At 40.3% G+C, this 14,804-nt stretch overlaps 1 protein-coding gene across 3 annotated transcripts in view; it reads left to right on the top strand.

The window, feature by feature from the left end:
• chd1 (chromodomain helicase DNA binding protein 1) overlaps positions 1 to 14,804 on the top strand; it is a 38,760-nt gene that overhangs the window by 1,628 nt on the left and 22,328 nt on the right. For 2 of the 3 annotated variants that reach the window (XM_037265777.1, XM_037265776.1), the window contains exons 2-15: positions 72 to 187; positions 2,219 to 2,420; positions 4,512 to 4,652; positions 4,733 to 4,929; positions 6,025 to 6,299; positions 6,436 to 6,661; positions 7,620 to 7,720; positions 7,896 to 8,074; positions 8,214 to 8,338; positions 8,435 to 8,651; positions 9,331 to 9,420; positions 9,910 to 10,100; positions 10,323 to 10,511; positions 11,487 to 11,649. In XM_037265777.1, the coding sequence (XP_037121672.1) occupies positions 135 to 187; positions 2,219 to 2,420; positions 4,512 to 4,652; positions 4,733 to 4,929; positions 6,025 to 6,299; positions 6,436 to 6,661; positions 7,620 to 7,720; positions 7,896 to 8,074; positions 8,214 to 8,338; positions 8,435 to 8,651; positions 9,331 to 9,420; positions 9,910 to 10,100; positions 10,323 to 10,511; positions 11,487 to 11,649 (2,349 nt within the window). In that variant the 5' untranslated portion in view covers positions 72 to 134. Of the gene's footprint in view, positions 1 to 69; positions 188 to 2,218; positions 2,421 to 4,511; positions 4,653 to 4,732; positions 4,930 to 6,024; positions 6,300 to 6,435; positions 6,662 to 7,619; positions 7,721 to 7,895; positions 8,075 to 8,213; positions 8,339 to 8,434; positions 8,652 to 9,330; positions 9,421 to 9,909; positions 10,101 to 10,322; positions 10,512 to 11,486; positions 11,650 to 14,804 lie in introns of all 3 variants that reach the window. The other variant, XM_037265778.1, reaches the window with a different exon arrangement.

Genomic DNA, 14,804 nt, shown 5'->3' with positions numbered 1-14,804 from the left:
TGATAAAAGTACACTTCTTTTTAATTTTGTAAAATGCGTGTTATAATGTGAATTTTAATCTCAAATTTCAGTTTAACCACGGTGAACATACTATTGGAGGCACTGTGGCAGAAGTCTGCATTCTAGACTTCAGGATGGCAAGACACAATGAGGAGGAAACTGTAAGCAACAGCAGTGGAGAATCAAGGTTAGTTATATATTTGACATCCCTGGTAAAAGAAAAATTTGATTCAAAATGTATGATTATTCTACATGGATGACAGTAGAGGTGCGCATTCCGTCCCTTACCAACAGACACCCATTGTGTTGTATATTTTACATCCCTGGTAAAAGACAAATTTGATTCAAAATGTATGATTATTCTACATGGATGACAGTAGAGGAGGGCATTCCGTCCATCACCAACGGACACCCATTTTGCGGACAAGGTTCGAGAAAGTTAAAAAAGGACAAACAGAACCGACGGAAGTGGATTTTTGTCAGTTCATGTAACCGGACATAAATGGTCAGTCTGACCGATGGCCATTGCACTTACGACTGGCAAAAAAAAAAAAAACGCCCAGCCAATCACACCTGGGATGTGAAATGAACTGAGGCGTGGCATACCTCGCGCTAGTTTGATGGCAGGTGTTCACTTACGAGTGTCACTCCCGCCACATGTACCAGAGAAGGGGTGGGACATTACCAGTTTAAATAAGGGAAAATTTCCCTAGCAACAATGGATGACATAGCAACAGCAGCTGCTTTATTCTTTTTATCCCTCATGTCCTGCCAATTACGGGACCATTAAGAATCACACAACTGCTCGTGAAAATACGCAGCCTTTTCGGTGAAGGACTGCAGCTTGTAGCAGTACTAGGATACTGAGCTTGGCTCTCTCCTAAGTTCTTCAGTAGAATCGTTAGCGCTCTGTAATAACAATGAGCAAGACTCGGATACAAGTCCAGAGTCGGGAGCTTTTCTTGTGTGTGTGTGTGTGTGTTTGTTGTGTGTTCGCTTTTAAAATAACAAGAACGGGCTCACGATTATATGGGGTTGATCTCAAATGACGTCACGTTCGGTCAGTCGGACAAACATTGTGTCCGACTGACCGTGCAACTACATTTTGGAGGAGGACGACGTACCAGGGGCAAAATTCCAACACGATTTTATTGCCAAACATAGTGTGGAACTATTCAAATGTTGGCTGACACGCAGAGGCCTCAAACTCAGCGGGAAGAAAGCCGTTTTGGTCGAGAGGTAAGCTTTATTTTGCGATAGCTCTCTCACTCCGTTAAGGCCCTGGAAGGTAACCTCGTGTTGCTGACTTTCCTGAAAATTAATCGACAATCATAGTGTGGAACAACTTAAACGTTGTCTGACATGCAGAGACATTAAAGGCGGCTGAAAGAAAGCCGTTTTAGTCGATAGGTAAGCTTTAATGTGTGATAGCTCTCTCACTCATGTGAGGTCCTGCAAGCTAACCGGCCGGCTCTTGTGTTTGTCCGAATGCGGCACATGCGCAGTTCGCTGTTCTAAAAATAGTAACTTTATTGTAATTGTGACAAGCCCCATTATGAGTAAGGATTGACTGACGATGGTGGAAGGTTCCCAGGATGAGTGACGGACTGGCTAAATGGTTAAGTGCCCATCCCTGAATGACAGTTCACACGAAAGGGTGGTGTCCTCTGGCTCAGGTGGAGGAGGGTCATCAAGTACATATCGACATCAGCCATCAACACAGCAATGAGATTTTTTTTTTTTTGTGGCACATATTTTGGGTATTGGTGTCTTGCACTTGATTCAGGAGATCAAGGGTGTCTCATTTGCACTTGGATTCTTCGTAGGGACGATTTGCGTTGCAAAGCACTGTCCTATCCCCTCCTGTTCTGGCTTGTTTTCCACTTGTCATACAACAGAGCCAAAACTTTCAAAAAGGGAAAGTAAAAGAAAAACACACCCACACCATTAATACTTTGATGTTGCACAAAATGAGGCGTTGTGAAGTGTGCTGATGATTCACATAAGACGCCGACTTCAGGCACCAAAACATTTTGATGTCCAAAATGTGAACTACCATTTTTGCAATATACAATAAACTATCACAATTATTGCCAGGCAATTGTGAAATAAACGGTTTTGTTTCATTTATTTTGGAAGGTATGTCAAATTTTAGACACTCTTCCTTTAAATGACAGTTTCATTCGTTTTAACATTTTTTCCTTTTTCAATTTTACAGCAATTCTGATGATGAATCTGGTTCTGGATCAGCATCTGGTTCTGGATCAGGTTCCAGTTCAAGCTCCTCTAGCAGCAGCAGTCAGTCAGGGAGTAGCGACTCAGGAAGTGGCTCAGACTCTGGCAGCCAGTCGGATTCAGAGACAGAAAAATCCAAGGAGAAGATTGACCCTCCGAACAAGTCAAACATTGATGGCGCTGAGGTACAGTATTGTTTTAATTCTCTATTAGGTGTTATTTTTTTTAGTATAAATGATCAATTACAAGTCAAGTGTATTTTAATGTCCACATTTTATGGTATAACCTAATTAGTAGTAATTCTAGTGCGCAACACTGCCGATAAACAAGAGAGCAGTTTGCATGATTCTTAGACAAGAAAGTAAGAAGCGGTTCTAAATCTGTTATGACGAAAACATCTACACTTGCTAATGATTAGATGTGGATGATAATGTGAACGAAAATAAATGGGAAATAATTAGATTCAAAGATAACCTACTGAAATGCAAACATCCTGTCTTCAGTCTTCATGGTGAACAAGTGTGAATTTACTACGCGCTAAAATATTTTGACAGATTTTTGAGCACCATGTACCACTTGCTTTGAGGTCAAAAGTCAAAGTCTGCTTTATTGTCAATTTCTTCACATGCCAAGACACACAAAGAAATCGAAATAACGTTCCCACTATCCCACAGTGACAAGACATAGTACACAATATACATACGAGTAAACAACACACAAAAAATAAAAACAAGAAGGCACAATGAATAAATAAGAGTGATGAATAAATAATAAATAAACAAATAACACAATAAATAAGAGGAGCAAAAATGGAGCAAGTGTGCATACAGCAGACAGTCAGAATATAGCGCAAAAGTACAGGACGCTACGCAGAAGGGGGGAGAGAGTTCAGGATCCTAACAGCCTGGAGAATGAAGCTGTTGGTGAGGTCAGTAAGAACATTCAGATTAACACGTGTCTCACTGAATTATAAAGAGCACTATTGATGTTTGAGAAAAGTAACAAAAGAAAGAGTAAGAAAAATACAAATTAAAAATTAAACAAAAAAATTACCGTATTGGCCCGAGTATAAGACGGCCGCGATTATAAGACGATCCCCTCTTTTTCAAGACTCAAGTTTGACAAAAGACTTTTTGAGCACCAAATTTAATTTTTATACAGAAAATAATTACATCTGAAACAAATGATTATAACAATATATTCGAGAGAAAAAGCATGTTATTTTGCCTCATTCAAATCATGCGAAAACTGTCTATCACATCTTAATATCGAAACATTTAAATATGTAAACTAAAGTGCAATCACATTTGTAAATGAATGGCTTCTGGTTTTTGAAATGTAAATAAACCAATCTACTGTGATAAAACAACAAAATTGCAATAACTGCATTAACCATCAGAGTGAAGTCTAACTGTAACTTTAGTCTTGAAACAAATCTGAATAAGGAAAAACATTGCAATAAAATAATGCAAACTGCTACCGCTATTGTTGGGGAGCCTGAGGACTGTATAAAGGGTTGGCTCGGATAGTTATGCTCTTTTCGCCCCCGGGTGTCGGTCAGAACACAGGAGGGAAGACGTGGTTCAGTTTTGATTGCTTTACTGAATTATTGAAAAAAAATAATAATAAATAACCATAAATTAAATACACTCGGCAACACACCAAACATAAGTCATCGATCGAGACAACAAAATACATTTGCTGGCGACCGTTAGTCGCCGTGCCGTTGCGTAACGGCCACTCGCACGTTGCGAGGCAAACTGAAAGGAGCGCGCCGGAGCTGTCAATCAAACGGCGCGCACACGAAGCAAACCGCGATCGGACAAACGGCACAATAGTGGACAGTAGTGACAATGAAAGGTATATACTCACTTTGTATCAAAGACGCACACGATCACAGCAACATACTCAGTCGATTATGAGCGCGCCGGAGCTGTCAATCAAACGGCGCGCACACGAAGCAAACCGCGATCGGACAATACGATCACAGCAACATACTCAGTCGATACCAGCAACCTTTAACTTACCGCTGCGCACAAGTGAAAATGGGTATAATGTCTAGACCCCGAATATAAGACGACCCCCACTTTTTCAGTCTGATTTCAATGCAAAACACCTCGTCTTATATTTGGGCCAATACAGTACTAATTAAAAAAAGGTTTGACCGTTGACTTGGACAGGGCTGTTCGTGGTGCACAGGCCTTCGTGTGTAGTCTACTTTTTGACTGGGTATGTGTCTGTTGATAAATGTTTGGCTTTCCATTGACTAATTGCAGTTTTGGAAGTCCAATCCAAGTATCCTAGCAGTCCAACGATCTGCTATGCTCAGGAAACAGCAACTCCAGCAGCAGCAGCAGCAGCAGCAACAACAACAGCAGCAGCAGAGACAAAGCTCCTCAAATAGTGGATCCGATGAGGTAATACACTGTTACCGTGTGTGCATTATATGAATTTGGCAGTTGATTAGAAATCTGTCATTATTGTTAAATTATTCCAGGACTCATCAAGTAGTGATGACTCAGACTCCTCAAGTGGATCCAAAAGGAGAAGAAATTCTGGCTCTTCTGACTCTGGATCAGATTCTGGATCAGGAAGTGGATCTGGATCAGACTCATCTGCTGATAACAATAGTGAAGGAACTGCTTCAGACTATGAGCCTAGTCAAACAACCAAAAACAGAAAGCCTCCCACTAAGTAAGTAGATTAATGTCAACTGCGACTGGTAATACAGTTCATCCTGCACGGTTGAACATATCTTTGGGGAAGGATTAGTTTGGGTTTAGTAACCATTTTTTCCATCGGAAATTACGGCAATATTTAAATAATATATTCCAGGATAAAATATGAATTGGATACACCAATAAAACATGTATTAAATATATTTACTATAAATACTATTGTGTTTAAAAGTGATTTTGAACAGGGCATCCTCAAATCATCTAAGAATCGAAGAATAAAGCCAAATATTAATATGTTCGTCTTACCTCCATAAATGACTGTACTCTGTCTTCATAAACTGAATTTGTAACAACTCACTACACTTCTAACAAATAGTGCATTACACCAAGAAACAAAACAAAACATGAACAGTTGGAGAGCTAATTCTAATCATTAATGTGAAATGTACTTAGGAAAGACCAGAATAAGTGCTTAGGTGTACTTGCACTACCTTTTTCACCAGTGTGGCAAGAACCATGTTATGGTGGAGAGCAACTAGCTATTAACAGCAAATTTGCAGAATCTTGAGATAAAATAATAGAACGTAGCACACACTTGAAAAACTGAAATGAATAATTTACAGCTGACGTCAGTGAGGAGATTAAGGTCAAAAGTGTAATAAATACAGTCGTATGCAAAAGTTTGGGCACTCCTGATCAAATGCCCAAATTTATGCACCTACCTACTTTTGTTCAAGTAATGATTGCACATTTTCTGTAGAGTCCTATAAACTTAATTTAACTTCTCAAATATCACTGTGTTTGTCTGCTATATGATATATTTAACTGAAATTGCTGATCCGAACAACCAATGATTTATAAAGAAAAATCATGAAAATGATCAGGGGTGCCCAAACATGTGCATACGACTGTATTTATAGTACCAGCTATGTTTTCTTTGCATTTATTTGCACCACTAAGGAGCACTTACAAATAATGTTAACACGTCAAATTTCGAATTGGACAACTTTAGCGGAATTCAACTTTAGAGGTTTCACTCAGTCTCTTTTGTAGTCTAATTTACTTCAGTGATTTGTCAAGTCAGCTTTTGTTTTTTCTTTTGTTTTGTCAGGATGAATTTTCGAAATGGCAAAAAGAGCAGCTCCCAGAAAAAGAAAGCCCAGAAATGTTCGTCTTCTGAGGATGAGGATGATAACTACAAGAAGGTTGTCGCCGCTGGTCCACGGCGGCAGGCCACCGTCAACATCAGCTATAAGGAAGATGAGGAGTTGAAAACAGATTCAGATGACCTTGTGGAAGTTCTTGGTGAAGATGTCCCTCAACCTGAGGAAGATGAGTTTGAAACACTTGAGAGAGTGATGGAGAGCAGAATCGGAAGGAAAAGAGGTACGGAAAGTGTTGGCTTTCTCACATTCAAAGAATGGAATTCATTATGTCTCAGTTTTAGGCATTTTGGTGAAATGTAATCAGTCAATAAATGCAGGAAAAGTTCAGAACATGTTTTTGCTTTTGGATCTAACAGCTGTGGGGAGTGTGACTACAGTATATGCTGTAGAAGCGGATGGAGACCCAAATGCCAACTTTAATTCCAATAAGGAGGCAGGGGAAATCCAATATCTAATCAAATGGAAGAATTGGGCCCATATTCACAACACTTGGGAAACAGAAGAGACCCTGAAGGCGCAAAATGTTAGGGGTATGAAGAAACTGGACAATTTTAAGAAGAAGGATGGGGAGAAAAAGAAATGGTAAGAAGTGCAGTTTATAGCTTTATTCCTCATTTGATCCCACACTTTTACCGTATTTTCCGCACTATAGGGCGCACTTAAAAGCTTATAATTGACTCAAAAAAACCACAGTGCGTCTTATAATGCAGAGTGCCTTATATATGGATCAATTGATGAATTTGTTGATACATACTGGTTGTACACAATTCTCTGCCAAAATATTTCAGTACGACGAGTAAATTACAAGGTCGCATCGCTTTCAGCATTACGGCAACCATGGTCAGGGGCGTCACCGAAGTAAGCTACTACTGGTCGATCGCATGACATTTAAAAATAAAAATGTTTTTTTTATATAGGCTAGAATCCATCCCATCGCTTGATTGAGATGCAGGCAAGCTTGCCAGGAGGCAATCACAGTGAACCCCACATGCGCAATAGACAGTGACCACACCCCCTCACCGCAGCAGTTTGGCTGCGCATACACAAACCCAGCACCAAAGCTAGCAAGCTAATTAATGCATCACGCACTCACTTTTTTTCTTTTGAACTAAAAGTTTATGACCATAAAAAATCAGTAGGGTTGCTGGACCAAGTAAGAAGCCGAACCATATCCCTTTCATACGGAATGGGAGTTGGACTTTGTTTAGTTTTTTTACCTCATCGACTGGGTTGATCCTTTAGCATTGCTCCATCTAGTGGATGCATAACACAACCCTAGTCAACCACAGTTTGATGCAGTAGTAGCTTCTATTCTACGCGCCTTTTAATCCGGTGCGCCCTATATATGATAACATTTCTAAAATAAAAAATTAAATGAAGGTGCACCTTATAATCCAGTGCGCTTCATAGTGTAGAAAATACTGTACCTAATGACCACGATTCAAGTGTTTTCAAGGATAATCCAGTCAGGTGTTTTTCCTTAACTTTGAATTATAGTTTAGCTATTACATATTTCGTGATGACTTTTAAACCTCACCAGGTTGAAGGCGGCTTCACCTGAGGATATTGAGTATCTCAATTGTCAGGAAGAACTCATCAATGACCTGCACTCTCAGTACCAGCTTGTGGAGAGGATCATAGGTATGTTTTCAATATTCGTTTAATTCAGAGTTAGTAACGTTGTTGTGGAAGTTTCATGTTTCATGAGCTGAATGAAGAAGTACCAGAATTGCATCTGTACAGTTACAGCTCCTTAATGCTAATGCGCAGCAGTCATAAATGATATTTTCATCACTGTCTGAATATCATTGAACAGGCCATTCTAACCAAAAGTCAGCCGCTGGCTTCCCAGACTATCTGTGCAAGTGGCAGGGATTGCCGTACTCTGAATGTAGCTGGGAAGATGGAGCTCTGATCGCCAAGAAATTTCAGAAATGTATTGATGATTACATGAGCAGAAACCAATCAAAGACCATTCCATTCAGAGATTGCAAGGTAAAAAAAAATACTGGCGAGATGAAATTATCTCTGTCCATATGTATATTCAATTAAAAGCAGTATTTATTAAACTGTTTAATATACTATTATAGAATATAGATTATGTTACTCTAACCTGCTGCATTTATTTTTGTAGGTGTTGAAACAGAGACCAAGGTTTGTTCCAATGAAAAAGCAGCCACATTATATAGGAGGTGATGGACTGGAACTCAGAGACTATCAGTTGCACAGTTTAAATTGGATGGCACATTCGTGGTGCAAGTAAGACTCACGCAAGCGTGCCACGTGGTAACCTCTAGCTCCTAGATAGAGTAGTCTGATAGTAAATATTTACTTCTGGTCTGTCTGAATTTCTAGAGGCAACAGCTGCATCCTTGCTGATGAGATGGGTCTTGGGAAGACCATTCAGACCATCTCTTTCCTCAACTATATGTTTAACGAACACCAACTATACGGGCCCTTCTTGTTGGTTGTACCGCTCTCTACATTAACCTCTTGGCAGAGAGAAATCCAACTGTGGGCCCCTCAGATGAATATCGTTGTTTACCTTGGGGACATAAGCAGCAGGAATATGGTAAGATAGGGTCCTTTTACACTTAAACTCTAACACACAGTTGCACGCACGCACACACACACACTACAAACAGGATCACCACCAGCTCAGTGGCCTAGTGGTAGAGTGTCCGCCCTGAGACTGGAAGGTTGTGGGTTCAAACCCCGGCCGGGTCATACCAAAGACTATAAAAATGGGACCCATTGCCTCCCTGCTTGGCACTCAGCATTAAGGGTTGGAATTGGGGGGTTAGATCACCAACTGATTCCCGAGCGCGGCACCGCTGCTGCTCACTGCTCCCCTCTCCCCCAGGGGATGGATTAAAATCACACGGGGATGGGTTAAATGCAGAGGACAAATTTCACCACACCCAGATGTGTGTGTGTGACGATCATTGGAACTTTAACTTTTAACTTTAGGATGTGACCATTCATAGACATTCATGTACACATCTAACACAATTCATATTATGCAGTTTTAAATATCGCATCTGTGTTTATAAACATTCTGTGTCTTTGAATGGTCCTGATACACACAAGGACAATGACTTAGCTTTTATCCAGGTGTCTTTATACAACTGAATTAGTTCAAATTCTAATTTCTTCAGATGCCAAAAAAAGACTCCTCACACCGTCTTACTATGCTGTCTTACTATGACAATTTTAATACAAAATTCATTTATTTTATTTTCCAATTCTAGATCAGAACACACGAGTGGATGCATGTTCATTCTAAGAGGCTGAAATTCAACATCCTCCTCACTACATATGAGATACTTCTCAAGGACAAGGTTGGTACCTGATACCTGGCATCAGTGCTCGCCCATCCCTAATATCAATCCAGTGGACTACATTTGTGTTCATTTGTTGATATTAAATCGTTAAATGTTTTAATTTTATGGGACATTTCCTCAGACCAATAGTTTTATGTTATGTTACACAATCTGTAAAGAAACGTTTTTCTTTGTATTGTTTTTGTTGAAGTTGATACACATTAATAGTAAAAAAAAATGAAGCATTAGAAACCCTATATTTGTTTTCAAGAGGAATACAAAGACCAAAACTTATTTTCAGTTATATTACTTGCCTTTTATTTCTATTTAAGAAGCAAAAATCAATTTTCGGAAATCAAATTTTTGTGATTGAGTGAGAAAGAGGAGGGGAGGCAGAGGGGGTTCTGCAGATTTTGGTTAAAGGTCATAACTCGTATCGCCCAGCCCTAACTTCCATCATTGAGATTTTGTGAGCCGTATAACTAAACATGTGACATGTCTTTTCAGTCTTTCTTGGGCAGTGTTAACTGGGCTTTCATCGGTGTGGACGAAGCACATCGGCTGAAGAATGATGACTCGCTCCTCTACAAGACTATGATTGACTTTAAGTCCAATCACAGGCTCCTGATCACAGGAACACCACTGCAAAATTCCCTCAAAGAGCTCTGGTCCCTGCTTCATTTCATTATGCCTGAAAAGTAGGCCATGTTTTTTGTTACATTATAAAAATAATAAGTATTTTTAATGTAATAATTTTATCACAGGAAATACTAAAGAAATAAATTCAAAATGAAATGGCAAATGGGTGACATGGCATGACAATGTTGTGGCGTCATATTATATAAAAACATGGGGCTGTTATTGCTGCCAGCACAAAATGACCATAAATTATATTGATAAGTTATGTTATATTTTTCAAGGTTTCACTCATGGGAAATGTTTGAGGAGGACCATGGTAAAGGACGGGATTCTGGCTACACCAGTCTGCACAAAGAGCTGGAACCTTTTCTTCTACGCAGAGTCAAGAAGGATGTAGAGAAATCTCTCCCAGCCAAAGTGGAGCAGATTCTCAGAGTGGAAATGAGTGCTATCCAGAAACAGTATTACAAGTAAGGACCGTATCAAAGCTTTTTCTTGCTTGTTTTGTAGATTTGCATTTATTTGGGCCTCCCAATGACACTAGTGTTCATTAGCAAGTACTACAGAGTCTATATCAGTGGTTCCCAAAGTGGGCGGTACCGCCCCCCTGGGGGCGGTGGAAAGATCTGGGGGGGCGGTGAGGAAGAAAGGGGCGGTAGGGGGGCGGTAGGGGGGCGGCAGTCGATTTGTACACAACACGCCGCTCTGGCCCAGTCAGATCCGACAGCAGGTTTGTAATTTCAAGCTTGTAATGTTCCGAATTTTATCTTATAATAAAAACCGCATTCTGGCGGTCAACATCATCTTGAGTTCAAGTCAACATGAAATTGGGGACTCGCCAGAACGCGCCGTATTGTGTTGTGTTGAGCTGGTTAGGGCAGTGGTCCCCAACCACCGGGCCACGGACCGGTACCGGTCCGTGGGTCACTTCTTTCCAAGCAAAGAAACCGACTGAAAATTACTGACCGCGGGGATCTACGACTTCTTCTTAGTGAGTTCCAGCCTGATGTTGAGAAGCTTATGTCCCTGCACCAAGCACATCCATCCCATTAATATTACGTGTGAGACAATGAAGGTTACTGGTGGAATGTTTATTTACGATTCTATGTTGCTGAAACAGTTAAAACTGCTAAAAAATAAATTGGTTTACTAAATACTAAATTGGGTTTTATTTGTGAATACACATTTGTGTTTAACCTTTCTCTTTTCAAATTGCAGCAAACCAAATATCAAGAAAGAGGTGTTTGTTTCCATATGTGCCTTGGGGGGGGGGGGGGGGGGCGCTAGGAATTCACTGGGGAGCCAAAGGGGGCGCCAGCCTGCAAAAGTTTGGGAACCACTGGTCTATATGGTTACATTGCTTTTTTATTCAGAGCTCTAAAATGATTTCATTTTTCTATTGTCCGCCTCTCCATTTGTCTGTCTATACTCTCTTGTGACTGTAGATGGATCCTGACCAGGAATTACAAGGCTCTGAGTAAAGGTGTCAAAGGTAGCACATCGGGTTTCCTGAACATCATGATGGAGTTGAAGAAGTGCTGTAACCACTGTTACCTGATCAAACTTCCGGAGGACCACGACTTCCTTAACAGAGCTGAAGCATTACAGGTTTGAGTTTTAGTATTGCATTTTTTGCAGGTATTAAATGCTTCAGGGCATTAATTTTTGGGCACTCACAGTTAGGGTTGGCTGATGCAGTAGGTCCTACTGAGTAGGGGAAAGGCCTTCAGTAGTAACTTCAATTACCTAATCCACCACATTAGGTAATTTAATGTATCAAGAGGGAGGTGGATTAGGTCAGTGTTTCCCAACCACTGTGCCGCAGCACACTGCTGTGCCATGAGAGATATTCAGCTGTGCTGTGGGAAATTGTCCAATATTAATAAGGGAGTGCAATGCAAATAGGTTCGCCATACCACTGATCAGTTAGTGCAAGACCTGAGAATCTTGAGATTTCATGTTGTGTCGGTCTGATTGTGCTGCATCAGCATATTCAGTTTGCTGCTGTGTGCTTTTGATAACAGTGACACTCTGATGGCCATGGTGCATTTGCTGACTGACCGAAATCCTAGCATGTAGTAGTTCAATAGCAGAACCTGGATTGTTTATTTTCACCAATATAAAATACACAGTCAAATCGTGACACATTGGCTGTGATCACCACTCAGGTTCTGCCAGAACAGCAGACTGTCTTTAAATGTGACTTTAATATTTATAGAGGTAGTCTAAAACAGGAAACAAAGTCATGTTGATTCTTTTGGATTTTAATTACAATCACTTTCAATAGTTTACCGTTTTTTCCCATGTATAATGCGCAAAATTTAACTAATTTATTGTCCTAAAATCTGGGGTGCGCATTATACATGGGTACAATTTTATTTTTTTTATGTTTTATTTTATTTTTTTTGACACGTCAGCTATATAAAGAGCGAGAGTTCAGTTCTCTACCTAAATGCGTATTACAGGTAATATTTTATTTCACAACACTTTGCCTTGTTCCTTTCTTCTCTGCTGTTCACTTCAAACACGCTCCATACGAACACAATGCTCTCGTATCAGACGCTTGCTCGATCACCTGCTCGTTTGCTGTCACAATGTACCCTACACAAATCCGAAACATTTCTTCGCAATCGAGTTTGCTAGCGCATGCGCAGTGATACTAACCGGCAGAATAACAACCGGTTGTTCCCAAAGATGATCTTTTTTCTGAAATAATTTTACGTTTACAGACTTAAGTAGGAGTCAAAATTTGGGTGCGTATTATACATGGGTACAGGCTTTTTTCCAGCATCGACATGCCATTTTTCGGGGGCGCATTATACATGGAAAAAAACGGTATTCCTTACACTGTCTAAAACCTTTTAACAAACCTGTCACTTAAAAGAATAAATTTTTATAAATATAGATTTATTTCTACTAAATTATTCCACTCTCTCTCTCTCTATATATATATATATATATATATATATATATATATATATATATATATATATATATATATATACAAATACCGTAATTTTCGGACTATAAGTCGCTCTGGAGTACAAGTCGCATCAGCCATAAAATGCCCAAAAAAGTGAAAAAAAACATATATAAGTCGCTCCGGAGTATAAGTCGCATTTTGGGGGGCAATTTATTCGACAAAATCCAACACCAAGAACAGTCATGAACGAGCAACAACAGGCTAAACGATAGTTATGCTAACGTGACATAAACACAAACGAAGAGCTGAGAACGGCCCTGACGTAACATTCAGTTTTTTAAAAAAAACTATTACATAAATAACACGTTTATAAAACCATCCGTGTCACTCCAATTCATTAAACCCATCGATCGTCCTTTGTCAACAATGTGTGCGCGCCGCTGACGGCGCTTGCACTTCAAAATATTCCACAGGCCCATATAACGATATATAAATTAGAAATCAAATAACTATTATATAAGCAATAATATTATCAAACCATCTGTGCACTCTAAATCATTAAATCCATCGATCAAATTCCTCGTCCTTTGTCAACAACGCCGCGCGTGAGCCCTGACGTCAGCCCCGTCGTTATTCCACAGATCTAGTATATAACTATATTGTAGCCTTAACAAAGTACAAGGAAAGACGTGGGTTTGGTAAACGGCTCTTTATTTAACAAAACAAACTTCCAGGCGTGTGGTGGCGTGGACTTCCAGCCACCGAGGTCGAAGAGAGATCCATAGAATAGGACCGGGCGTGCGTAAAAGCCATGACCGAGCCCCATCCACCGTCCCTGGACAGCCACCCGGCCGAGCGCCGGCCCTCGACTTCCATCCACGGAGGTGAAAGAGAGCTCCCTAGAGTAGGACCGGGCGTGCGTAAAAGCATTGTCCGACCCCCATCCACCGTCCCTGGACAGCCACCCGGCCGAGCGCAGGCCCCCGACTTCAATCCACGGAGGTGAAAGAGAGCTCCTTAGAGTAGGACCGGGCGTGGGTAAAAGCCATAATAGTTTTTCAAACCTTCTGTGTCACTCCAAACTCTTCGTCCGCCGTGTCACTTAGAAACAAAGCCGCTAATGATGCCGGTAGTACGTGGGGCCCTTCGTCATCTTCGTCATCCCGTGATCAATCTTTGTCCTTTATGTAAACAACCGCCGCGCCGCGTCGCGCTGCTGACGTCACTTGAAATTCAAATTACAGTAATCCCTTGCTACATCGCGGTTCGTTTATCGCGGTTTCACTTTTTTTTTTTTTTGGAAAACTTTCGAAAAAAAACACAAGTCGCTCCTTATTATAAGTCGCCCCCCCACCCAAACTATGAAAAAAACCGCGATTTATAGTCCGAAAATTACGGTATATAGGAATAGGACTTTATTTATATGGCACTTCCACAACGTCTTTTGTGATAATATAACTAATTTAATATATAGAAGTTAGTGTAACAAAAAGATTTTTGTTGGTGGTGTACCTCAAGAGTTTTTTCAATGAAAAGGTGTGCCGTGGGTGAAAAAAGGTTGGGAAACACTGGATTAGGTAATATACCATTTAAGCGGTAGATTACGTACCGTATTTTCCACACCATAAAACGCTTCGGGTTGAAAGGCACAGACTCAATTGGAAGGTCTATTTTGTATTTAATACGCACACAAGGTGCACCGCATTATAGGGCGCAGGCATGCCATGACTTACGGTAAACAAAAAAACGTCACGGGAACAAGTTCGATTGTACTTTATTCTACTTTTTTACTGTACTCACATGATTGTTAATCGATATTCATACGCAAATCCGCTCAAGT

The sequence above is a fragment of the Syngnathus acus genome, chromosome 12 (assembly GCF_901709675.1).
Source record: "Syngnathus acus chromosome 12, fSynAcu1.2, whole genome shotgun sequence".
Taxonomy (NCBI): domain Eukaryota; kingdom Metazoa; phylum Chordata; class Actinopteri; order Syngnathiformes; family Syngnathidae; genus Syngnathus; species Syngnathus acus.
The sequence above is the reverse complement of the archived record's forward strand: the minus strand, read 5'-3'. Positions and strand labels throughout refer to the sequence as shown.